General features: G+C 46.8%; 1 protein-coding gene across 2 annotated transcripts in view; it reads right to left on the reverse strand.

The window, feature by feature from the left end:
• Window positions 1-8,036: 8,036 nt before the first annotated feature.
• The window catches only part of LOC146869713 (uncharacterized), an 82,665-nt gene continuing 64,412 nt past the window's right edge, over window positions 8,037-26,289 (reverse strand). For both annotated transcript variants that reach the window (XM_085654550.1, XM_085654545.1), the window contains exons 4-5: window positions 14,706-14,827; window positions 8,037-9,661 (exon numbers count right to left, since the gene is read on the reverse strand). In XM_085654550.1, the coding sequence (XP_085510676.1) occupies window positions 9,371-9,661; window positions 14,706-14,827 (413 nt within the window). In that variant the 3' untranslated portion in view covers window positions 8,037-9,370. The remainder of the gene's footprint in view (window positions 9,662-14,705; window positions 14,828-26,289) is intronic.

A 26,289-nucleotide genomic window follows, 5' to 3' on the forward strand; every position in this document is an offset into this window, starting at 1 on the left:
TTTGGCAGGTGTGGTGGCACTTTGTTGGATTATATATATAAATAAAAAATAAAATTAACAAAAAGCAGGATCAAACCCTTTTCAATTAGAATTCCACCAGGTGGCCAGGGCCCAGGAGGTCGCCATAGTATTATATTAAGGGGAGCGGGTGTGCGGCAGTGCGGCAGCCCCCTCTCTGAGCCATGGTATGGCCAGAGGGTCCCATCCCACCGGGATTTTTCCCACATCCCCAAACGCAAACATGTTTTTGGGTGCACCAGGTGGGGCCAGGGCACACAATTAAAAATGAAAAAAAAGAAAACAGAAAAGCGTGGCTGGCCCTTGAGCAGCCCTACAGATGGGTCTGCTTGCAGTGGGCCGCAAGGGCCCTGGGGCTCTCCCCGCAACCCCCAACATAAAAGAAAACTGTGGGTGTCACGGGTGTTACCGTGACACCCACCCAAACAAATATAGAATCATGAAATAATATTAAATGAGTGGCCAGAGCCGCTCATTAAGTACACACTGCTCCTGCAAAGAATCCCCCATAATGCCCTTCAATGGCGAATACACATATATTTTTTTCATGGTGGTGGCCCAGTCAGGGCATGGGCACCCCCAGCATGTTTCAGTGATGATGAAAGAGCTTTATTCGGTAAGGCAATTACATACCATAAAAGCATTTACATATAAAAGAAAAAACTTTTACAAGTATACATATAACATTTTTAAAAAGGTGAATTAATTATTCCTGGGTGAATGGCGGTAAGTGCAAAAACAGCAAATAAAGAGTGTTCACGTGAGTTTAAAAAGTTTAACAGTAACTAAAGTGATAAAATACAATAAAAATATTTGGGCGGTACAGAAAAAACAAACCCCCCACTGGCAATGTTAAGATGCATGGGGGGGCTAATCCCAGCTCATCGTAGGGTATGTTTAGGTGACTCATAAAGACCGTCTATTTTTTAATGTTAAAAAGAAGCAGAGGAGGCAGGGCTCCATTTAGAGATTTGTTCTGTGTCGCACACAGAGTTTTAAGAACTTTGCCATATTTTTTGCCAATGTTTCTGTTTCTAGCATTTGGAGGGCCATAAAGGCTGGCCGACATTGGGTTAAGCCCAAATGTTTCAGAAAAGGAATCAGGTATAACTTTCTTGGCTCTACGTAAAATTTGCAGAACATAATTACATGCAATGTCGATTGGGGAGAAAAGTCGTCACAGGGGAAGAGCGTCAGTTGGGGTGTCCAATCATTTGTCACAGGAAAGGCAATTAGGCGATGGAATATGTTCAAACGCAATCTGGTCAGTAGGAATTTCTCGTAATTACTTAGAGTGGAATTCAAGTAAGGCTCTATTTGATCTGTTGTTTGTATGGGGAGAGACAGTTGCACGGAGTTTTTGTTTAATTCAAGTGCCAGACACAGATCTGTTAAGTGGCTTAAACACATGTCTCGCATTCTTTTTCTAGGGATTAGGTTGATATTTTGAGGATTAGTAAAAAAGTGATCAAGTCCCAGATCCGTTAGAAAGTTTTTAACATAAGCAAGCCAAGTGATGTGTAGTCCGTGCTCCAGTTTCATGCAATCAAAAATGAGTTCCTGAGTGAGTTTTAATTCCGTTGTGGACCAGATGCGGTGCCATAAAAGGATAGGCTGCATGCGTATCACATCTGTGATATATGGAAGTCCCAGTTCACTGTGAATGTTAAAAGTTGAAGTGGACGACGGGGCTGCCAGCAGAAATTTAAAAAAGGAGTTCTCTGTCTTTTGAATTAAAGTGACTCGTGCGCTTCCCCAAATTCCAGCTCCGTAGGTCGCAGTGCTAAGGCATTTTGAGTTATAAATGTCTAGCATTTCCTTAGATGCTCTTTTGCCCAACCTCCGGGCGAACACTCTCAGGGCCGTTGTTGCTTTTAAAAATTGCAAATTTCTGTTCTCCATGGCGCTTTTCCAACTGGTTTTGTTGTCTATTACGACTCCTAGATAGGGATAGGTGGTGGTATGCTCTATTTTGGTGTCGTTTAAGTAAATATTTTTCATTTTTCGTGATTGTTTACCTGATGCCATAACAAAGGTCTTTTTGGCATTAATGTTTAAGTCCAGGTGTTTCATAAAGTTTGTATATCTGACCAGGGCCCGTTGTAACTCAAGGGGGGTATGGGCGAGTATGACTGCGTCGTCCGCATATAGAAGGGCGGGGATTGGGCGTAATTTGATGTGTGGTTGGTCCTAGCTACCCTTTAACAAGGCTACTTCTAGGCCGTTGGTGTAAATGTTAAAAAGAAAGGGAGCCAGGACACAGCCTTGCCTTACCCCCGCTCAATTCCAAAAGATGATGTTAACTGCCCCCCTAAGCCATATCTTACTCTAGTAGTAGTGTTCGAGTAAATTTCTCTGATGTAATTGACCAGGTTGGTGTCAATGCCAATGCCCAATTGGGTCATTACGGTCCAAAGCTTGTTGTAGTTTACGCAGTCGAAGGCTGCGGATAGGTCAACGTATGCCATGTAAAGACTGCCACCCTTTGCATGAACATACTTCCCTCTCAGGAGGGTAAGGTTGAGGACCTGTTCTATGGTACCTCTTCCTTCCCTGAAGCCAAACTGAAGGTCAGATAGAATGTCTCAGCCCAATTTTGTAGGCGTGCTAAAAGGATTCTACCTACTACTTTTCCAAAGGAATCTAGTAGGGATATGGGTCTGTAGCATGCGGGACTATTCCTATTTCCCTTTTTGAATATAGGGACTAGGATCGAGTCTGACCAAGAAATTGGTAATCCAACGTATCCCAACTCCTCTAGAACGTTTAATAGCAGGGGAGCCCAAAGATCGATGTTTGATTTGTAAAGATCCATAGGGACCGCATCCGGTCCCGGGGCCTTTCCTGACCTGCTAGCGTTCAGGGCCAGCTCAACCTCTGCGAGGTTGAAGTTCATAATTAGTGGGTTGGTTCGGACCGTTGATGAACAGTGAGTGTGTGTGGGTTGCCCAGTCGGGATTGAAACATTTTTTGAAAAGTGGGTGACCCATTCTTGTTCAGAGATGGTCGTTTCAAGTGTACCACTAGCTTTTGGTACCGTCAGAAAGGAGGAATTTACAATCTCCCAGAAAGTTACCGAATCTTTATTTTGACAGCTATTATGTAAAGTGGTCCAGTCTTTTAGTTCCCTTTTCCTGGATGCTACTGCTTTGTTATATTTTTGCCTAGCCATTGAGACTTCCAGGATATTTCTTGGGGATTTTTTTAGGGTGTTTTTAAGATTTTTATGAGCTCTGGAGCATACTGAATTAAACCACCTGAACTTTGGTTTGTCCTTTGGTGTTTTTTGCACACGAGGATGCACTGTCAGGGCGTTCTTTACCTCTTGTATTATTTTTTCGTAATTGGCCGCGATCTCTGCAGGAGAAGAGGAGTCCGTTAAGCAGACTTCAAAGGCTGGGCGGGCCGCGTTAATTATGGTTTCTAAAATGGCGGCAGGGTTGATTTTGGACCATTTAAGTGCGTAGCCGTTCAAGCGGGACATAGAAATAAGCTCAGCGTGATATATTGTTTCGGCATTTTTTCGTGGGGCAGTGGTTTGAATTGTGACAGACAGTGGGAAGTGGTCACTAAATGCACAGTCATGAGTAATGACATCTGTGATCTGGTTTGGGGAAATGTTCCCTACCAAGATGAAATCGATGCAAGAGGATAATCCTCTACCATTAAAAGTTGGGACAAAGGGAGTTATGGGGACAGTGAGTTCGTTTACAAAGGCCAACTGGAAGAGGATCATGGTCTCGTTCATGAGAGACCCCTTATGGGAATGTGAAAAATGAGAGATGTCATTTTGTAGGTGATCCGTGTAACCACAATTACCATTTATAGTACTCTTGCATAATGCCAAGTTGAAATCCCCCCCCCCAGATTATTATTGGTTCGTTTCCTTTACTAGAGGTAAGTTGTTTTTGTAAGGAGTCACGGATTTCTTTTATGACCTCTGTAAAGCTAGTATCTGGAAGGTTATTATAGATGTTGACTATTAGAATAGGTGGCATTCTGCTTATGGTAACTCGTATAATCTGGTATTGAGTCTCAATTTTAAGAGTGTGGGCCTCCATGGTTGGTATTAAGTTTGAGACGTAAGTGGTTAATCCACCCTTTGCTCTAACGGATGTTAAAGGGAGTGCTGGGCTAAAAAAGGTCTTGAAGCCGTTTATGTGTGTAGGAGTGGTTACCCATGTCTCCTGGAGAGCGATAATTTTGCTTTCTTTAATAAATTTAATCCATTCTTCGTTTTGGATCTTTAGACGAAGACCTGATATATTCCAGAATGTTATGTTTAGAGATGAATTTATTTTCTTACGTCTAGAGGGGGTCCTGAAGATGTTTTGCTTATGTGCAAGAGAGTCCGCGGTGGTGCTAATGTCGCCCTCACTACGAGATCTAGCTGTCACAGGGGGAATGTTTTCAGGGGTACTAAACTGGTCAGAGTTAAGTGGGATCCCTAGTTGGTTTATAGATATTGAATAGGTGGGAAGAGGAGGGACCGGGATCTTGTCTTTATCAAGATGTAAATCAGAGTGTCTGGTTAGTAAAGAAAAAGGCAGAGGCAGAGTGACGATTGGGGGGACAAAATTGTCCAATGGTGTTAGCTGTCAATCCACCTCCTCTAATGTGGTAAGCTGTTCGAACCTGTTTTGGGTAAGAATGCACCCGTTCCCTCTGTGAGCGTTTATTTGCTCGCTAAGATAAAAATAGTCAAGTGACACCAGATTGATGTGTGTAGTTTCATGTATTGTTGTCCTGTTAATCCTAAGTAGGGAACGCACTAGGCCTGGTGACCTAAAGTTTACGACTCTACAGTCTCCAGGACTTTTTTTTCGAGAGTCACCAATCCAACCCACTCTTCTCACCATCAGGATCTGATTTATATGCCTTGGGTGGAAGTAGGTGTTTTTAGTGAGCCAGTTGGTGACCTTGTTTCTTAGTGAGACCCATGTTTCTATAGAATCTTTTTGTAAAGGAGGAACGTTTGTTAGGACCAGGACATATGGGCGGGCGGCTGGTGGTAAGTTTAAACAGTCTTTGTTTGGGATTGTAGAGGTATTGGGATCTACCCTTTTGTTATAGTTTGGGCTTGCTTGGGAACTCACGGATGATTCTGCTTCAGTATTTGGTCTGAAAGCTCCCTTTGTTACCCGATTGATCGACGGTCTTATTGTAGGAGGAGAAGTAGGAATGTTGTTTGTGATAGGGTTATTGGGATGATTGGTAGAGAAAGATGAATTCTGTTCTTGTTGAAGGTTAGATTGAGTCGTTACCAGCGGTATATTGGGAGGATTTAGTCGAGTTATGCCATCAAGTAAGGTTTTTGTAAGTTGAACAAATTTATCTTCAAAAACCGAAGAAAGTAAGGAAATCATTTCGCCAAGTTTGTCTTCTATATCATGGCTGACTGCTAATTGTATTGCCTTGACACTGTTTTGTACTGATAGCTTAATCGTTTCGCCAAGGGTAGCTAATTGGTCGTGGGGTGGTAGGTTTTTTTCCTCTGTTTGTGTGCCTATATCGCAGGTGGCTAAATGTAATAAAGTCTTCCCCACTTTGGGAAGCTGGCCTTTTTTATATGCCCCGCTCCCAGTGCTTGGTTTAGTTTTAGCTTTCCCTCGTGTTAAGCGACCCTTTAATTGTGGTGAAATAGCTTTTAGCAGGGGTCCGTTGCGAACTGATGGGGTTAGGGAGGTATTACCCAAAAGTTCATTGGCAGTCATCAAAGTGGGTGATTTAGGTGGTGAGGGTAGGTTTGGAACATCAAAAGTTCTGGTTGATCTTGTCGAGGGTTCTAATGAAAGCCTCCTTTCAGTTGTTTGTATTTCCTGTATGATTAAGGATTCTGCTCTCAATAGGTAGGCGTCTAATGTGCCCACTGTACTTCTGCGTGTTTCCATTTTGAGAAGGTACAGGGATTGCAAAACGGGATATGCAAGTTGCACAGTAGGGCTCGCGCTATGTTAGAAAGAAGATGAGACTTTACCGTCTGCTGTCTTCGACCAGACCGTACGGTGCAGTGGGGAGGTAGTAGTCTTTGATCCAAAAACCTCGAAGACTTTAAAACACTGTCTTGATAGCACAGCGAAGGGGGGTGGCCCGACCCGGCCTCCTCTGGCCCCGGACGGCCTCAGACGGCCCGCCCTTTGCCCGGGCTTAGCCCGGCGCCGCCCGCACGCGGTCCCGCGATGCGGGGGCGGGATTATTTTTAAAGCGCCTTCGTGCGCGAAATGTCAGGTGTCCGGTTCCGGTTACAGTGGCAAAGGAGCCTGGGAATTGTGGTCCGCCAATCCCTCCACACAGCGGTCGCCTTTTTCACCACTGCGACGGCGGGAGGGAAAGGTCCTGAGCAGCAATGAAGATTCGCCAGCCACGGGGGAGAAGCACCAGATAAGGACATGTTTCAGTGTTGTAAGAAGGGCTGCAGGGAGTACAGCAGTACCCCAGAAATACTTTACAAAAAAAACCCTACTTTTCCTGGGGTCTATAGAGCATGACCCAGGCAAACGTTTGTGATGTTCTCAAGCATTCCTGGAGCTACTGTTTTTGCTCTTCAGCTCAGACTTCAAGGACCCTTTGAGGTTGATCGTATGGCTGCATTATGTGGTCTGAAGAATGTAAAACAAAGAGCTTGCTTATGTTTACTGTTGTTTTGAATGCAAATGTTTTATTTACATGTTTATTCACTAACATTGCAATGCTTGTCAATAATTATTAATATCTTTATATCTTTAAAATATGTTGCTTTTTGTGATGATTCCTAACATGTCAACATGTCAAAGTTGTTTTTTTAAGGTGGTGACCTTTTATTAAAGCAAATAGATGTGCCTTTACATAGTGATGTGGTGATCTCTTGACAAAACCAATAGGCATGTCTTGTATATTTATGTAGTTGCCCCTTCACAAAGGCAATAGGCCCACCGCTTATATATTCACAGTGACTTACATTAAAAAACAACCTAGAAATTCACTGAAAAATCTAAGTTTAATGTAACAGTTATAGTAAGGTATTAAAAAAGAAACCTTGGAAATTGACTGAAAAAAGTTGGATAAAGTGATGCAATAGTTAGATGAAAATGTCAATTGCAACATGACATTTTAAACTAAAAAAACAATTGAAATCCACCAGTTATAGTTAACTGAAGTAACTATAACTCGGGACCTGAAGTAACTATAACTCGCACCCTCGCCATGCACTGCTTATTACTTCACAAATTACATCACTTATGACATGTTCTATGACATCACTGAGACTGATCTTCATATAGTCAATGGTGTCAGGTATTTGTATGTTTAAAATTGGGTCTGATTATATTTCTTTCAATCAGGTGGTTATTGTCCTTAAAGCCAAGATGCTCCTTTTTTTAATATCAGCATTAGTTATTGGACTTAGGGTGGAAGTTTTGCAGATAACATATTGGGGTATTTATTAGGCTTTTATTTGGGTGGGTGTAAATCTTGGCATTGGCGAGGCTTGGAGTTATGTTTCTAAATTGCTCATTCGGAAGGTGACTGTGATCCAGTTGCACGGAGGATTCTCTCTTGTGATGTAGACCATCCTACCGCACACTCCGAAGCCCCTCTTCAGAGGTGGCGAGGTGGCCTGGTGCCCAAAGTACTCAGTGACACAAGCCCATGCTCTCATTGCATCCAAGTCTCAAGTGTAGAGGAGAATAGCAGACAACAGATAGATGATCAGGTGTGAAGACTTAGGTCCTGATGTGGATTTTGGCAGACGGGTTACTCCATCATAACGTGGACAGATGTCCCATCCGCTGAAATATAGATCCCATAGGTCATTATGGATTTACATTTTAGCGGACATGATATCCATCAACGTCATTAAGGAGTAGCCCGTCCGCAGGGATCAGGCCCTAAGTGAGACTAACTCATGAAGACTGACAATAGCGACCGGACTGGGCAGTGCCAGTATAGTGATGACCCACTCTTGCTGTATGTCAAACATCTGTTCACAAACATATTGTTCCATTGGGTGTATATTTTCTATTCTTAACTCTAAAGGGGCAATATTTTTGTAAATAATATTCAGGACACAATATTTCAGGCAGACGATATTTTGGTTCCGATGTTCTGATAACATACGTACTCTTATCAGCAATCTATGACACTGGGAGAGACAAATTGCATTAGCAAAGATTAAAACAGGAAGCAGACAAGCTACTTTGTAAATCCCTTCACTTTAATGTAGGTGCATGGTCTGGGTTTGAAGACATTCTGTGCAGAAAGGACGGCACTGCCATTTGAGCCAACGGGACCTTCCATGCTATTGTAGTTCACATTTAATCAGAATTGCTCAATGCATCACAGATATACAGAGAATATTTGATATCACTGCATTATAAATATACTTAATAAATATGTTCCACTGTAAGTCAGAACAAGAGATGCCTTTTGAGATATGCGAGAGCCACAGAGCTGTAGTCCTACCAGTAGTGGCTACTCATAGAGGTAGAGTTCACCTGAGTGGAGAGTCTCACCAAAGCCTCTTTCTACTGCGCTAGAGCGTGTCAGTGGGTGCACTCTTTGCCTTTCTTGTTAGGTGGACAGAATGACTGTGGATTTCTGATACTCTCCACCAACAGGAAGCTTTTGAAGTCATAGGTCCAGAGAAGACTTTGTACGAATAAATAAGCAGCTTCATGAGGGCGTTAGTTAGATGAAAATTACATGTCTTCAGTAAACTGGGAGCATATCGAATTGTGACCACATTGTTGAAGGAATGGCGCTCGGACCAACAATGTGTGCCACAGGCATCTGATCATGGTGGTGCCAGTTCATGGTGGGATGACTAGAGTTCAGGAGATATTCATTAGAGTGAACCTAATAGTCAATATATTTGCCTAGATAATACACAGTTCCCACACTGAAAACCAGCTACTGTTACAGCCACAACAACACACGTGCATTCAGCTTCAGACTGGTATTGCAAGTAGGGGTGGGTGGAACACGTGGAGTTTCACTCAGTGGAATTCCATGGGGTTACATAAAAACTCTGCAAGATTCAGTAGAGTTTCACAGGAGGGTGGAATCAGCATGTCATGCTGATTTTTATTGCCGGCAGCTTGTTCCGTGCTGCAAAATCAGTGCGAACAGCCAGAGGGAACTGATTCTTTTTGCCACTCAAGTAGATTTTATACTAGAGTGGCAGCTTTCTCTACACTAGGGGATGCCAATTTTCACTCGCCAACTTATTGTTAGTGAGCCGCACATTAGAAATACCTCTGCTATGGGGTGGTAGGTGGAGTTTTGTCGAAACTCCAAAACTCAGCAAACTTCACCAGCGGAACGGAATTTATCGCCCACCCCTAATTGCACGGTACAATCCTCCTGGGTGTTTTCCTCAAGGGTAAAAGTGATTAGATCTGCCACCACGGTCCATGTTATGCCTGTCTTGCTGGTGCTGATTCTGGTTACAGTCGCGAGCCCTCTGGTCATGGTGGTGCTCCAGTATATGGCTGTGGGGTGGTTCCTGTTGCCCCTGAAGTTGAGAATCAGATGTTTGATAGGGGTTCTTTCGTCTCAGTATGTTCGATGTTCTCCCTGCCATGGCGTTCCCGGAGGGGTCAGCTGCTGGGGCAAAGGAGCCCGCTGAGAATCCTCCCAGCAGCCCAGACAATGGCCCAGTGCCAAGCTGAAAGAGAAGAAAGATGGCATTTGTAAATATCAACACCACACCATCTGAGATGTAATCAAGACACATTGATAATGTTCACAAAATGATCACATTCACTGAAAGATATGTCTCAAGACTAAAGAAGGGTGACACCAGAAGACAGTTCTCATCAATAAAAATCTTGCAAGATCCGCTGCTGTGGGTAGAGCTTCACAACAAGGGTATGCCCCTGTGAACAACAACTTCCACCAGTGACAGCTGTAGCTCTCACAGGGTGTTCCTCTCAGGGATGTGTTTCCCATCAGACATTACCTTCCTACAGAAGGAAGTGCTCAAGCTATGGAGAGATGTTTGTCTGGGGAAAACTGATGTGATAGGAATCACCTCCCTACAGAATCACAACCTGGAGCTTTGGAGAATTGTTTCTATCAGTGTCCTGTCTTATCAGAAGAAATGATCGCTTACAGAAGGACCAGCTGGAGGTATGAGAGATGTGTCTTTAGAAAAACTCTGGTAATGTAGAAATGACCTCAATACAGAAGGACATCAAGACATCAAGAGGCTGCGGAGAGAGATTTCTATCAATGAGATACTATGCTCCAATTGCAAAAACTTTGGGAACATGTAAGAGCAAATTTGGCAAATAGAAGTAAGGCCTAGACACATGATGATGGTGAGAAACTGGCACGTGTGTTGCTTCCAAACCAACAATTAATGCCCTTGAACACCCCGCAAGAGGTCATGATCGTCCTGACTCCACAAATTGCAGGATTGTTGGAGATCAGAAAATTAAATGCTTCAACTATTGCATGGGAGTCCTGGTGGGAGGTTGTTTGTGTCCTGTTGAGAACTGTTTTTGTCTAAAAGCAATGATTGTAATGTTTTCTTGAAAGATGTGCTCTGTTACAGGTTGATTTGTGTTGTCAATAAAGTGATTTATTGGTTCGGGAAATGGGTCTCCCTTCCTATAATGAGGGCTCTGACTGTTAGTATTGAGAGATCTCATTGTGGCCAAGGATTCCCTAGATGTTTTTCAGAAAATGCATTAGTATCTAATACATTGAGGTTGGGGTACTGAAATTGTCAAAAAGAGGTAAGTGAGGGGGGAGTATTGCAATAATCCCTAAAGGCAGTGGCTGTCGGTAATTTTAGCAAGAAAAGGGCAGACGGGCGTACACGCAAACACACACACTCACCTACACCCATGTATTCATACAGATGGGAACACACACATATCCATTCACAACACTCTCACCCAGATGTTTATACATACACACACACACATGCACCAAAAATTAAAATAATCACACTTAGAAACCAGCGCAGCTCTGTCTCAGAGGTCCCAGGAGGATTGGGACTGCTGCAACCCCTCATTGGGTCACCTTAGCTCAGGCACTCAGGTGCCTGCACATCTGGCGCATGTCTAGCTCCTGGGTAAAAAGTGTCCTTTGCTCATCCTGACAAACACTATTCTTGTTGGGCAAAAGGTGAGAGGGCATGGCCCCTCTACCCGTTAGGATGAGCCAGGCCTGTCTAAAGACGTTCTTGTGGGTGGAGTACTATAAGACTCTTTAAACATAGTGTGTGAGTGTGGAATATTGCGATAGCCCTAAAAGCGGTCAGTGACGATAGAGTATTGGAATACACTCTAATGTGGTCTGTGAAGGTGAGTACTGCAATATTTTCCAAAACCGTCAGTGAGGGTAAGGTATTTCTATCCTCTAATGCGTCTGTGGGGGTGGAATATTGTACAAGTCCCTTAAGTGCCCAGTACGGGTCACATATTGCAATAGTATTTAAAGTGGTGTGTGGGAGTGGTGTGCTGCAATGGCCCTAAAGCGGCCAGTGAGGGTGCAACATTGCAATGGTCCTAAAGGGGCCGGTGAGGGTGGAACATTACAATAGTCCATACGGCTGCCTGTGAGTGTTGAGCATTAGACTTGTCTATAAAGTGCCCAGCGAAAATAGAGTACTGAAATAGCCCCTAAAGTGTGGCCTATGAGGGTGGAGTAGTGCAATAGCCCCTAAAGTGTGGCCTGTGAGGGTGGAGTAGTGCAATAGCCCTGAAAGCACTGAGTCAGCTTTTGTGGCCACCACGGATGATATCAGGTGTATGGTGGATAAGTGAGGTTCAGGGATGCTCATATTACTTGACTTGTCTGCAGCATTCGATACCGTCAGCCACTCCCTGCTAGTGACCCCGCTGGTCCAGTTAGGGATTAAAAACACCGCTCTACATGTGCTGAAATAATTGCAAACAGGGAGATCCCGGACTCTTATCTGAAACCAATTCCACGCTAAACCCTTCTCTGTGCCATGTGGGGTGCCACACGGGTCCGCATTAAGTCCTACTTTATTTAACGTATATGAATCTCCTTCAGCCGCTCTCATTACAGTCTGTGGTTTATTGGTACATTCGTATGCAGGTGGCAGTCAAATAGTCCTTACAATTTAAAAGAACATTCAGTGAACAGCCAGTAGTTGCCAGAATTGTATGCGAGCAATTAGTGACTGTATGACAAGAAATTGTCTGAAAATCAATGCAGAGAGAACAGAGGTCTTCATCTTTGGTAATCAATCCAATGTATGGTCCTCTGCTTGGTGGGCTGAGGAGCCGGGCGTGATCCCTACTCCACTGACATCAGCTGGGAATGTAGGGCGATCTTTGATCATTTACAGGCTTTCACTAAGCAAGTGAGTTCTGTAGATCAACTTGCATCCTTACCCATGTAGCCCTCAGCATTTATTCACTCTACAGATGTGAAGAGACAGTAAGCAATCCAAAATGCAACGCCCGCCTGATCTTAGCTATCCCTAAACACTGCATGGTTGCATATGAATTAGATCATCTGCACTGACTACCAATTAGGAAGAGGTCCAAATTCAAATCTCTGTTAATAGCACGTAAAGGACTAGATGGGTTTGGTGTAAAATATCTGGAGGAAAAATTCCAAAGATATGTACCGCATAGGGTATAAGGATCAGGATCCAGAAACAAATGTGACAGAGCAGAAGGTCAGGAGACACCAATGGGGTGAAAGATCCTTCAGGCATGAAACAGCAAACTTCTGGAATGCTTTACCCAGAGATATCCAGGCTACTGACCACCACATGTCCTTTAGGAAATGACTGAAAACATGGTAATTCCAACAGAGGGTTTAATTCTTTGTTTCTGTGATAAGGTGGGAAGTGTATATTTGAGGTAGCGCTCTATAAACTGTTTTTATTATTATTTTCATTAATAAAGGGGCCAGTGACAGTGAAGTATTGCAATAATCCCTAAAGCGGTCTCTGAGGGTGAAATCGTAATAGTCTATAAATGGTGAAGGACCATTAAGTGTTGCAATCATCCCTAAATGTGTTAATTAGAATAGAGTAGGTAAATAGTCCCTGAAATAGCCAGTGACGGTGGCCTCTAATGTGGCCAGTGAAGGAGTACTGCACTAGGCCCTAATGTGGCCTGTGATGGAGCACTGCAATAGGCCCTAAAGTGGCTTGTGATAGAGTACTGCTGTAGGCCCTAATGTGGCCAGTGATGGAGTACTGCAATAGCCCCTAATGTGGCCAGTGATGAAGTATGCAATAGGCCCTAATGTGACCTGTGATGGAGTATGCAATAGCCACTAAAGTGGTTACTGATGGTGGAGTACTGCAGTAGGCCCCTAAAGTGGCTTGTAGTGGCATACTGCAATAGGCCCTAATGTGGCCTGTGATGTAGAACTGCAATAGGCCCTAATTTGACCTGTGATGGAGTTCTGCAATAGCAACCGAAGTGGTTAGTGATGGTGGAGTACTGCAATAGGCCCCTAAAGTGGCTTGTGGTGGCATACTGCAATAGGCCCTAATGTGGCCTGTGATGTAGAACTGCAATAGCCCCTAATGTGGCCTGTGATGGAGTACTGCAATAGCCACTTAAGTGGTTAGTGATGGTGGAGTACTGCAATAGGCCCCTAAAGTGGCTTGTGGTGGCATACTGCAATAGCCCCTAATGTGGCCTGTGATGGAGTACTGCAATAGGCTCTAATGTGGCCTGTGATAGAGTACTGCAATAGCCCCTAATGTGGCTAGTGATGGAGTACTGCAATAGGCCCTAATGTGGCCTGTGATGGAGTACTGCAATAGGCCCTAATGTGGCCTGTGATGGAGTACTGCAATAGCCCCTAATGTGGCTAGTGATGGGGTACTGCAATAGCCCCTAATGTGGCTAGTGATGGAGTACTGCAATAGGCCCTAATGTGGCCTGTTATGGAGTACTGCAATAGGCCCTAATGTGGCCTGTGATTAAGTATTGCAATAGCCCCTAAAGTGGCCTGTGATGGAGTACTGCAATAGCCACTAAAGTGGTTAGTGATGGTGGAATACTGTAATAGCCACTAAACTGGCCTGTGATGGAGTACTGCAATAGCCACTAAAGTGGTTAGTGATGGTGGATTACTCCAATAGTCCCCTAAAGTGGCCTGTGATGGAGTTCTGCAATTGCCACTAAAGTGGTTAGAGATGGTGGATTACTGCAATAGGCCCCAAAAGTGGCCTGTGGTGGAGTTCTGCAATAGCCACTAAAGTGGTTAGTGATGGTGGCGTACTGCAATAGCCCCTAATGTGGTCAGTGATGGAGTACTGCAATAGCCCCTAATGTGGCCAGTGCTGGAGTACTGAAATAGCTCCAAAAGTGGCCTGTGATGGAGTACTGCAATGGCCAATAAAGTGGTTAGTGATAGTGAAGTACAGCAATAGCCACTAAAGTGATTAGTGATGGTGGATAACTGCAATAGGCCCCTAAAGTGGCCTGTGATGGAGTTCTGCAATAGCCACTTAAGTGGTTAGTGATGGTGGAGTACTGCAATAGGCCCTAATGTGGCTATTGACTCCCATTCAGTGGCTCCTGCTCAGTGATTCCTGTTCAGTTGTTCACAGGCAGTGACTCTAGCTAATGGCTTCTCTTCAGTAATCCAAATTCATTGCCTCCCATTCAGGAGGACCTGCCCCATATTTTGAGTATCTCCTACTTGTACCACCCTGCCAATCCTCTGTAATGTTGCACCACAGTCAAATGTGTGCTTACCAGGAAAAAAAGGCCGGTCAGCACTCCTCCGATCCCAAGAGCCCCCACGATGACGAGGATGATCTGCCAGTCAGTCAGGCCTTTGACGCTTACGGAGCCTTCTCCGCTCACCGTGGTCGTCTCTGTGGGAGATGTAAGAAAAAAAATGTTAGGGATATTGGATGCAGCAGTCCTTGGCAGTCCGTACAATGCTTCCACGGTCCCGTTCAGTGGTGTTCTAGATTTGGATGAGGCAGTCTGCAGACAACCTCCAAGGACATGCTCATGGAAGAGCAAGGGTGTCCTGGGCCCTTAGGAAGACCGCGGGCCCCCAGGACTGAAGCCAGTACCATATGTAATCCGGCCACTAGAGGCCAGTGTTCACTTAGGCAGACATTATATGGCAGGGGTCTCCAACCCTTTTTGTAATGAAATCTACTTCCGATCAGTGAAAATCGTGATGACCTTCAGCCAAGAAACTCGCACATTTTTACCAGACACCCCCTCGCCCAGCTTCATTGTTTTTAAACCTAGTGTCCATGGAGCCCGATACTATGGTTTGAACAACGTACTGTGATTAGGGGTACTATGATAGGGCTGCCATGTGCGTCAGTGAGTGCATGGTCTGTGGGGATGCATGAACATGTGTGTGAATGAATGGGATATATGTATGTGGGTGAGTGAGAGCCTGTGTCATATGTGCTTGTTGCACAGAACACACCTTTTCCCATTTGTACCTCCGTTTTTTAAATGGAGAGAGTGCAGAGAAATGTCCTGCAAAAATGTTCATAATAAAGAAAATTTTCTGCATTTGATGGAAACATTTTCTGCACTTTATATTTCTCCCATTCAAAAAAAATGGCTGCATTTTTCAGTTATAAATGTGGCAGCATGTTTACCAGCCACTGGGAGCAAAGTGCCTGCTGAATGTAAATGTGACACTTTGAAATGGGGGGAAATTCAACTAAGGAGTAAACTTTATGTTTATATAAAACTCATCATTTTAATTTTTCCCCTGTCTAAGTGTCTTTACAAACAGCAGGCACTGTACTCCCAGTGGCCTGTAGACATGGTACCATATTTATAACAGGAAAATTCAGTAGTTTAAAAGTGAGGAATTTATAGTGAAGAAACATGATTCATAGGACTTAATTGGCTTAGTTTAAAGTAGAGAAAAACAGTAAAACAATGTTTTATAGAAACACTTTTCTTCACTTTAAATTTCTTCCATTTAAAAAAAGTAACTGTATTTGTAAGTTATAAATATGGCCCTGTGTCTACCAGCCACTGGGAGCCAGATGCCTGTTCTGTGTAAAAGTGACACTTTGAAAAGGGAGAAAATTAAAATGAAGAGTTAACTTAATTATTAAGTTAATTCTTCATTGAAATTTCCCTCATTTAAAAGCATTCAGAAATATCATTTTGTTCTCATGCTCCAATCGTGAGTTGAGAAGGACTTTTGTTTAAGAGTGACCTCTGCGACCCACATGGACCATAAATCTGTAGAGTGCTGCTCATTATCAGGCTCTGCTATCTGCAGCCTGATAATATAAAATAAACACTGCCTTTCCTTAACTTTAAAAGAAAAATGAAATGTTTATTTCAGTTTTTATTTAAAAATTAACCCAAGGCTGAAGCTACAATGAAGATTTCTGCGAGCTACTGGTATCTCCTGATGGACTGGTTAAAAACACCTGGACAACGCTATTCCACTTTATGCCACTACACTGTACCTCACTCCACTCCACGCTACTCCACTGTACACCACTCCACTCTACGCTATTCCACCCCATGACACTTCACTCTATGGAACTCCACTCTATGGCACTCCACTCTACGGCACTGCAGTGTACATCATTACACAGTATGCCACTCCAGTCTACTCCACGCCACGCTATGCTATTTCACTGTATGCCACAACACTTTCCCTCACTCCACTCTACGCCAGTCCCCTCTACAACACTCCACTGTATGCCACTCCACTCTGTGCCTCTCCATTGTAAGCTACTCCACTCTACTCTATTCCACTATGCGCCACTCCACTCAACACATTTTACTGTATGCTACTACACTGTACACAACTCCAGTGTATGCTATTCCACTTTATGCTGCTCAACTGTATGACACTTCAATCTACACCACTTCACTGCTGGCAAATACACTGTACAGAAATCCATTCAACACTATTTCACTGTACATATTTCCCTCTACTCTACTCCACTCTATGCAATTCCAAGCTGCGCCACTCCACTCCACACTGTTTCACTCTATGCTGCTTCACTCTATGCTACTACACACTACGCAACTCCACTCTCACCACTCCACTCTGTGCTACTCCACTTTACGCCAGTTCACTCTATGCCACCCTACTATACACTATTCCACTCTAGGCCACTCTGCCCTATGCTATTGGACTATATGCCACTACACTCTACCTCACTTCACTGTACACCACTCCACTATATGCTATTCCCCTTTACGCAACGAAACTGCAAGCCACTCAAGTCTACGCTATTCAACACTGTATGCTGGTCCACTGTGTTCCACTCCACTATACCCTGCTCTATGCCAGTCAACTGTACGCTATTCCAATTTGCGCCAGGCCACTCTACGGCACTCCAGTGTACACCACTCCACTCTATGCTGGTCCACTGTGCACTATGTCAGTGTATGCTCCTATACTGTATACTATTTCCCTCTATGCCACTTCACTTTATGCCAGTGCACTTTACGCCACACAACTCCACTCTACGCTATTCCACTTTACGGGACTCCACTCTACCCTACTCCACTCTATGCGACTCAACTTTATGCTATTAGATTGTGCTCCACTCCATTTTACCCCACTCCACTGAATGCCACTGTCCTCTACAACAGTTCACTGTATGCCACTCCACTCTACCCCACCACAGTCAACGTCACTCCTTTGGATGCCACTCCACTGTATGTTATTGCTCTGTACGCCACTCCACTATACACCACTCCAATCTACGCCACTCCACTGTACCTCACTCCTCTCTACGCCCCTCCCTAAATGCTATTCCACTGTGCCCAACTACACTCTATGTCCCTCAACTCTATGTTATTTGACTTTATCTCACTCCACCACACTCTGCTGTATGCCACTTCACTGTACGCCACTCCACTGTACGCTAGTACACTGTATGCTTCTCCACTATACCCCACTCCACTGTATGCCACTCCACTCTAAACCCCTCCACTGTATGCCACTACACTCTAAACACTATAATCTATGCTCTTGCACTGTATGTAACTCCATTCTACCTCACTCCGCAGTACGCTACTCCACTATACTCTACTCCTAAAAACACTACTCCACTGTTCGCCACTCCACTCTAATATACAGTGTATGATACTGAACTGTACGCTATTCCATTGTATACCACTCCACTCAACAGAAGTCCACTGTACGCTACTCCACTCTATAGCACTGCAGTGAACACCACTCCACTGCATGCCAGTACACTCTATGACACTTTGTACTATTCTACTGTAGTAATACCACTCTGTCCCACTCTATGCCACTCAACTGTAAGCTATTGGACTTTACTCCACTCTACACCACTCCACTATACTCTAATGCATTCTACTCCGCTCCACTCTGCCCAACTCCACTCCACTATGTTTGCTCAGCAACAATATATTTCACTCAACAACACTCTATGACCCTTATGTACTCCTCTTAATGCCACTGTACAGCACTCTACTTTACTCTATGGCACTTTACAACACTCTACTCCACTCTACTCCACTCTACACAATTCTTTCTACTCGTTCTACCCCAGTTAATATACTCTATTCTATAAGACACAACTCCACTGTACTCCACTCTACTACAATACTGTACTCTATGCCATTCCACTGTACGCTACTCTGCCAGTCAACTCTACGACAGTCTGTCCCACTTCAATCTACCATACTGTACCACACTCTATGCTACTCCATGCCACTCCACTATAGAATACTTTAATTCTCTCTGTGACATTCTACTCCACTCTGCAACATTTTCCAATACTCTACAACACACCACTCCAGTCCACTATACCACACACCACTCCACTCTACAAAACTTTAATCCACTCTATTCTGCACCAATACACTTAGCTCGACTTTATCCCACTGTACTCTGGAACACGCTACTCCATTCTATGCTATGCCATTCCACTGGACTCAATTAGACTCTGTTCCACTGTTTCACATGTTACCCAACTCTGTGGCACTATACAGCACTCCACTCCACATTGTCCCTCTGCAACACACTCTACTCCACTATATGCAACTCCACTATACTATACTACAGTTTGTGCTACCATTAAAATTGTACTCTACTCTATGCCCCTACAATGTACAATTTTTTACTCCACTTTATGCCCCTACTGTATGCCACACTGTACAACACTCTATTCCACTCCACGTCACTTTCCAACACTCTACGACACACAACTTCAGTATACTATACAAAATGTAATTCCAAATTATAAAAATGTACTTGACTTTACACTTCTCCTGTCCACTCTAGTGTACTCCATGCTACTGTACTATACATATGCCACTCCACTATATGCTACAAACTACAATCCACTCTACTCTACAATACTCCACTCTACACCACTCCACTCTGTGTCACTCCAACTTACACCACTTCACTGTACGCCATTTCACAGTATAAAATTCCTCTGTACCACAATCCACTTTACTACACTCTACGACAGTATACTCTATGACAGTATACTGTACCACACTCTCCTCCATGCTACTTCACAACACTTCTCTTAATAATATTCAACTTGACTAAAGCAACTGTATGAATTGAAACAAATGTTTATTAAAAATACAAAAACATTGAAAGTCAAAGTAAAAAGCAAAGGTTAACCCTTAGTTATAGCTGGTAAATCTTTATTCTTTCTAGACAAACCACACTTAAAATAACAGAAACATTACAAATTATTAAGTTATACTGTATATTTATACTTCGTACACCCCCATTGAATTAATATAAATGTATTAAATCTACAAACAAAACTTAAACTAACAAAATAAACATTTCTAAACTTATAACTTTAATTTATACTTTTTGCAACACCTTCAAATTATTATAACTTGCACATCTCCATACACTGTGTATTCAACTCGGTAGCCACACTAATTTAATAACAACTTGCGCCTTCTCCATGCACTACTTATACTGTTTTATATCATCTCACTGATACCATCTAAAACAATAGTTTTTGAAACCAGGATGACATCGCAAATGACTCCTTTTCTGACAACAGAGTGCATGGTACAGTGGCAAGTGCTAGCATAGCTACAGAGTTAAAATTGAATTTGTAATGTTTGTGTATTTTAAGTTTAGTTTGTACAGAAAGAATACATTTAGTTTTTCTAACTATAACAAAGGTTAGGTAGTTATAGTTAGGACCTACTTACATTACGAAAACCAGGTTTTGTTTTGCTAATAAGTTTGGAGTCATTTGAAAAATCTTCACAAAAGTTTCTAAACCAGTTTGCCACTTATTTCAGCTGTTGTTTGGAAAGTTACAGGGTGATTCATCGAGCAGGGGCTGAGAAAAATGTGGGTCCCAAAACGAGTTCTCCCCATGCAATTTCTCATAGGGATTTTTAACACACCTACAGCTCGAATGGCTGAACAGAATTACACCAAATTTGGCAGAAAGCTAGCTCTTGGTCAAGAAAAGCCTTTTTTGTAGTTTGGTGTCAATTCATTCAGCATTTTTAAAGTTAATAAAGAAAAAGGATTCATAAATATCTAGGAACACAAGTTCTCCCTGGATCCAACAGATTCTTGGTGAGATCTGATTGCCTGGCAACACTTCAACCAGGAAGTGTTGGCAACCATCTTGGAATTAGGGACTCAGCCCGAAGGTTACCAGGACGTTATAGTTAGATTCACAATTTACACGCACAAAACCATAGAAATGTAGCAGTTATAGTTAGTTATCTCAAGTGACTATAACATGTGCCCAAAGGTATCTATAACTCACACCCTCACCATGCACTTGTAATTATCCCACATATTACATCACTCATAACATCTTCTATTTTTTATTTAGGAATCTGTTTATTAGAGTTTTCGTTGCAGGTAGAACCACACAATACATCATACTTCATCAAATAGCATTGTTACATAAATCTTGTGGTCAGGCGTCAATGTATAACTGATACAAGCATGGTGCGTTACATTAGGTGTACTGTAACCGGTTGTGTCCCAAAATATAACCTGTGAGGTCATAAGTAAATCCATCTCCATTCGTCTTGTTTTGGCCCAGCCCCAGTGGAGAGCATCCGCTCACCAGCGTCGATGCCAATTGTGTGCTATTCTCAGTGCTTCCCTGGATAATTATACAAACAGTACTATACTCCCCAGTCTGCAGCGGGGCAGCTGTCCTTCCAACAATCCAACAACTAAAACAATGTACAACAGCAGCTTGTATCTTCTAGTCTGGTCGGCCCCCACTCCGCTGACCCCTCTCCCATCAGGCTCCGCCCTCCCTGGCCCCCACCACTCAAAAAGGGAAATCAGGCGCTTATATCCAATCTGCGGCTTGCACTATCTTCGCCAGCCAGCCAGTCGCCCCCACCAGTGCGGAGTCTCTATCAGGCGAACAGTGCCCCATCGCCTGACGCGGCTCCTACAGCGCAGCAGTGTCCTCCCCCGGGGCCACCTCCTCCGATTGCGACAAGAGCTGCCTCATTTCCCCCCACTGGGCGAGGACGGGCGTCGCCCTAAGGCCCAGTGTCTCCTCCCGCCGAAGCGCCACCTCTTCTGCCTTTGCCCACACCATAAAAGAGCAACGCCACGCTCGCACATGCGGTGCGGTATCCGCCTTCCAGCGCTTGGTGATGAGCCGCTTAGCCACTATTATCCCCAGATCAAGGAAACGACAGGCCACCTTAGCCGGTGGCGGTCGGGGAAAGAGATGCAGCAGGTATGTGGGCCACTCAGATGGAATCTCCCGGCCCGTACACCTGCGGAGATCCACATGTATCGCTTGCCAGTATATCTGCAGTGTGGGGCAGCCCCACAGCATGTGGATCAGGTCGGCGCCAAGCGTCGCACAACGGGGGCAGCACGCATCCGTTCTGCAAAAATACTTATTGATGGCGCCCGGTGTGAGGTAGGCCCTGTGTAGGACAAAGAACTGTATTTGACGGAATCTCATATTTCGGGGCACCCTCCTTGGCCCCCTCAGCGCTCCCTCCCATTCCCTGTCTACCATAGGGCGGGCAAGGTCCCCCTCCCACTTCCCGCGCAGTGTCCCCAGACTCGGCGCCGCATGAATCCGCAAGGCCCCAGCGAACCACTTGATCAGGTGTCCTCCTCGGCCCATGACATGGAGATACTGCAGCACTAAATGCTGCTCCGGTTCCACCTGCAGGTCCCCCCAGTGACCCACCAGAGTCTCTATCAGGGCCCGGTGATGGAGAAACTGGCCTTGCGCCAGCCCCGTCTCTTCTGCAAGGGTCGCAAATGGCAAGAGGCCCCCTTCATGGTATAGGTCCTCCATGGTGTGGATATCAACTGCGTGCCAATCCCGCAACTCCGCAGCTCCCAACGTGTCTCGCCCACAAGGGGAACCCTCCAGTGGGATGGTTGGGGCGTATGGGAGCGTGGCCCTCGTCAGCCGGAGGCTTCTTCGGTAGCTTTTACAAGCCACCACTAACAGCAACGGTTCCGGCTTCAGCGCTCCCGTCGTCGGATGAAAAATCCTGAGGAGCTCGGTCAATGACAGCGGCGGATTCTCCGCTGTCGCCGTATCCTCTCGACACCTGTCAGCCAGCCAGCGAGCCACCCACTGCAGCTGTGCGGCCAGATAGTAATGCTCCAGGCAGGGCATCCCGAGCCCGCCCCCACCCACGGGAAGGCACAATTTTGGCAGCGTAACTCTATGGCGCGCCGTTCCCCATATGAAGTCGCGGAGGGAGCGCGTGAGGGGCGCAAAGAAGGACACCGGTAGGTACACCGGCAAGTTGGCAAAATAATACAGCAGACGGGGCAGCACCACCATTTTAACGAGCGCTATTCGGCCAGTCACCGAAAGAGTAAGCGTGCCCCAAAACGCCATCTGGGTCCGTATCGCGGTCACCGCGCGTCCTAGGTTACCCTCCACTAGGTCCTCCGGGCGGCGATAGATCTGGACACCCAGATAGCGAAAGGTGTCCGGCTGCCACTGTACCCGCACTGAGAGCCGCTCAAAGGTGTGTAGAATGCGATCCAGCCCCTCAGGGATGGAAGATACATCCCTGACATATACTAGGAGGTCATCCGCATAAAGTTACACCTGGTGGGTTGCGTCCCCCAGCGGGATGCCGTCCACAAGTTCCCCACGGAGCGTCGCCGCCAGCGGCTCCATTGCAAGCGCAAACAGGAGGGGCGACAACGGACACCCCTGCCTAGTGCCCCGGCCAATTACGATGGGATCCGAGACATATGGGCCCGTGCGCACCCGCACCGTGGGCCCTTTGTACAGCAGAGCCGCAAGTTGCAGGAAGCCCAGCCCCAATCCGAACCGCGACAGTGTCGACACCAGGTATCCCCACTCCAAGCAATCAAAGGCTTTCTCGAGGTCCAGGACCAAACAGCCCGCCCTGGGCCATGGTCGGGTGCTCTCCCCCATTACCCTGAAAAACCGCCGCAAATTAAGTGAAGTGCTGCGCTTGGGCACGAAACCATTTTGGTCGCTGTGCACCAGCGCAGGCACCACCGGCGTCAGCCTCTCCGCCAGCACCTTCGCCAATATTTTATAGTCCGTATTGAGTAGGGCAAGCGGGCGATAGGACCCCAGCTGCATGGCGTCTCGCCCCGGCTTAAGCAGGGAGATCAGATAAGCCTCCTTCAGCGACGCCGGCAATGTGCCTTCCTCTAGGGCGGCCAAGTAGAGACTATGAAGCTTAGGGATAAGGGACTCACAGTGAGTTTTGTAGTATTCCGCCGGGAGTCCGTCCGGTCCCGGCGCTTTCCCTAAGGCTAAAGAGGAAATAGCGTCCCCTATCTCCTCCATCGTGGGGGGGCATTCCAGGCTCTCATGGTACTCCTCCGGGACCACCGGTAATTCCACCGCTTCCAGGAACTCATCCAGATCACACGCATTCCTCCTGCCCGTTGACCGGTACAGAGAGGTGTAATGTGCCGTGAACGCCCGGTGGATTTCCCACTGCGTGTGAACCAGCACACCGTCCGGCCCCGTGATCGCACCCACGGGGGTACGGGTCGCATCCTGCCGGATGAGCCAGGCCAGAAGCCTCCCCGCCCTGTCTGACGTAGCGTGTACCCGGGCCGAGTGCGCCGCATAATTAAGGCAGCGGAGCCGCTCAAGGAGATCGGCATGTTGCGCCCGGAGGTCAGATAGGCGGTTCGCGTCCGAGCCCCCCCGTCACCACGCACCTCCCATGAGAGGAGGCGAGATTCCAAGGAGGCGAGAGCCCCCGCCAACTGCTTCCGAATATTCCAGGTCGCACCTATGCAGTGGCCCCTGATGTACACCTTATGCGCGTCCCACTCTATCAGCTCACTATCCGTGGAGCCCTCATTGAGATCGAAATACTGTTCGACTGCAGTGCCCAGGGAGGCCCGAAATTCCGGCTCCTCCAGCGCCGCTGTCTGAAGACGCCACGTCGGCACCGGGGGCCTATCGGGTCTCCAGCGAAGCCCCAGAATAAGTGGATTGTGGTCAGAGTGCGTCCTACCCATATATTCCGCCCGGGTCACCCACGGAAGCACCGAATGGGTGCCCACCACCCTATCCAACCGAACATGGAGGCCGTGGACCGCGGAGTAGTAAGAGTACACTCGGTCGCCCGGATGGGCATTCCGCCACAGGTCGGTGAGCGTCCAGTGAGACAGCCATGCGGCGAGGGCCCTGGCGTTCGATCCCACCTGCGTGCCCCGCAGGGGCGGAAAGGACCGGTCCATGTGCACATCCAGCACGGAATTAAAGTCCCCCCCCAAAAGCCAGGGGAGGCCGATAAACGGTTCCAGGACCGACGACAGGCTGGCCAGGTAAGAGGGCTGTTCCACATTCGGCGCATAAAGAGACCCCAGCAGCACCTGCTGGCTATCTAATTTCCCATGAACTAAGGTGTACCTCCCACCAGGATCCACCAGCGCCTGCAGACAGACAAACGGGGTACCCGCCCTTATCCATATCAGCGTGCCTCTAGCGTGCGCCGAACACGTGGTGCCATAGACCTGCCCCCTCCAGCGCGCACGCAGCCTACCCAGTTCCCCGGCCGTCATGTGTGTCTCCTGCAGGAGAGCGATTGCCACCGCGTGTCGCTGCATGTATGCATAGACTGAGTATCGCCGCGCCGGTGTATGCATGCCCCTGACATTCCATGTAATCACATTTGTAACAGCCATGCGGAAAGGACTAAGGGTAATACTATGGCAGGGGGTTAGGGACGCCCGTCCAGGGCGGGGGGCGGCGGGCCTTCACCTGACTATGTAGAAAGCTGCAACATAAACACCTCAACGCAACTACGCACCACCATGAAGCCGTGCGAAAAACCGAGCCAAACAGGCCAACTGAACTGACAGGGCGAACCCCTTTACGGGTAATCGTCCAAACCATGTAACAACGCTCGCTAAGTAGAGCTAAGCCCAATTGTGGCTAGGGGGCAGGCAAGTGAGATTCAATCCGCGCGGGCGCACATCTGCAGGGATGCCTGTGTATATGTGACGTGAAGGGACCCCCAGAATCAGAGCGCAGCGCCGGCCCGGGGAGTGCAGGATCCCCCCCCCCCACACCACGCCACCCACAAAGGCAGATGAACCCTAGCTCGGGCAGCCGCCCTATCACAGGGGGGCGGAAGTCCAGCCACCACCGCAGCCCACCTGATCCATCAGTCCCCGGAGTTCCAGCAGCAAGCGTGCTCCCATCCGCAGCTCATGCCTCCGCCCACTGCACGGTCAGGAGCCACAAAGTGTCCGTCTGAGGACTGGAGCGCCCATACCCAAGGAGCACCTCCAGCCGCGACCCCAGATCTCTCAAAGTTTCGTTCATATTACATCACTTGGTCCGATGTCTGCGGGGTGACCAGCGGCAACAGCTGGTCGTCAGAGATCATAGTTGATGGGGAGGACGAGCCGCTGGACAACACTTCACCCCGCTCGTGGGCAGCGTCTCCACTCCTGCCGTCCGGCGACCCGAGAGTGGCCACCGCTGCCAGCGCATCTTGGCGCTCCAGTCTGCTCTTCTCCGGGCTGGGGGCCACCCCCAGCCCCCGCCCCTCAGCGTGCCGCCGCCTCCTTCCCTGCCTTTGGCGAGATCTCCTGCCGCGCGGTGTGGTAGCCTCCTGACTCCGCGGCCGCCGGCCATCACTGCGCCCTGTGTCATCCAGCCAATCCCAGACCTCAGATGGCGTGTCAAAGAAGCGGACACCATCCGTGGTGGCCACCCGCAGGCGGGAGGGGAACAAAAGAGCATATGACATCCCAAGTTCTCGCAGGCGCCGCTTCACCGCCAGGTAGTTGCTGCGGCGTCTCTGCACCAGGGCAGTGTAGTCCGGGAAGAAATGCACCTGTCCACCGCCAACAGTGATGTCGCCCATCCCCCGGGTCTCGCGG

The sequence above is a fragment of the Triturus cristatus genome, chromosome 1_1 (assembly GCF_964204655.1).
Source record: "Triturus cristatus chromosome 1_1, aTriCri1.1, whole genome shotgun sequence".
Taxonomy (NCBI): domain Eukaryota; kingdom Metazoa; phylum Chordata; class Amphibia; order Caudata; family Salamandridae; genus Triturus; species Triturus cristatus.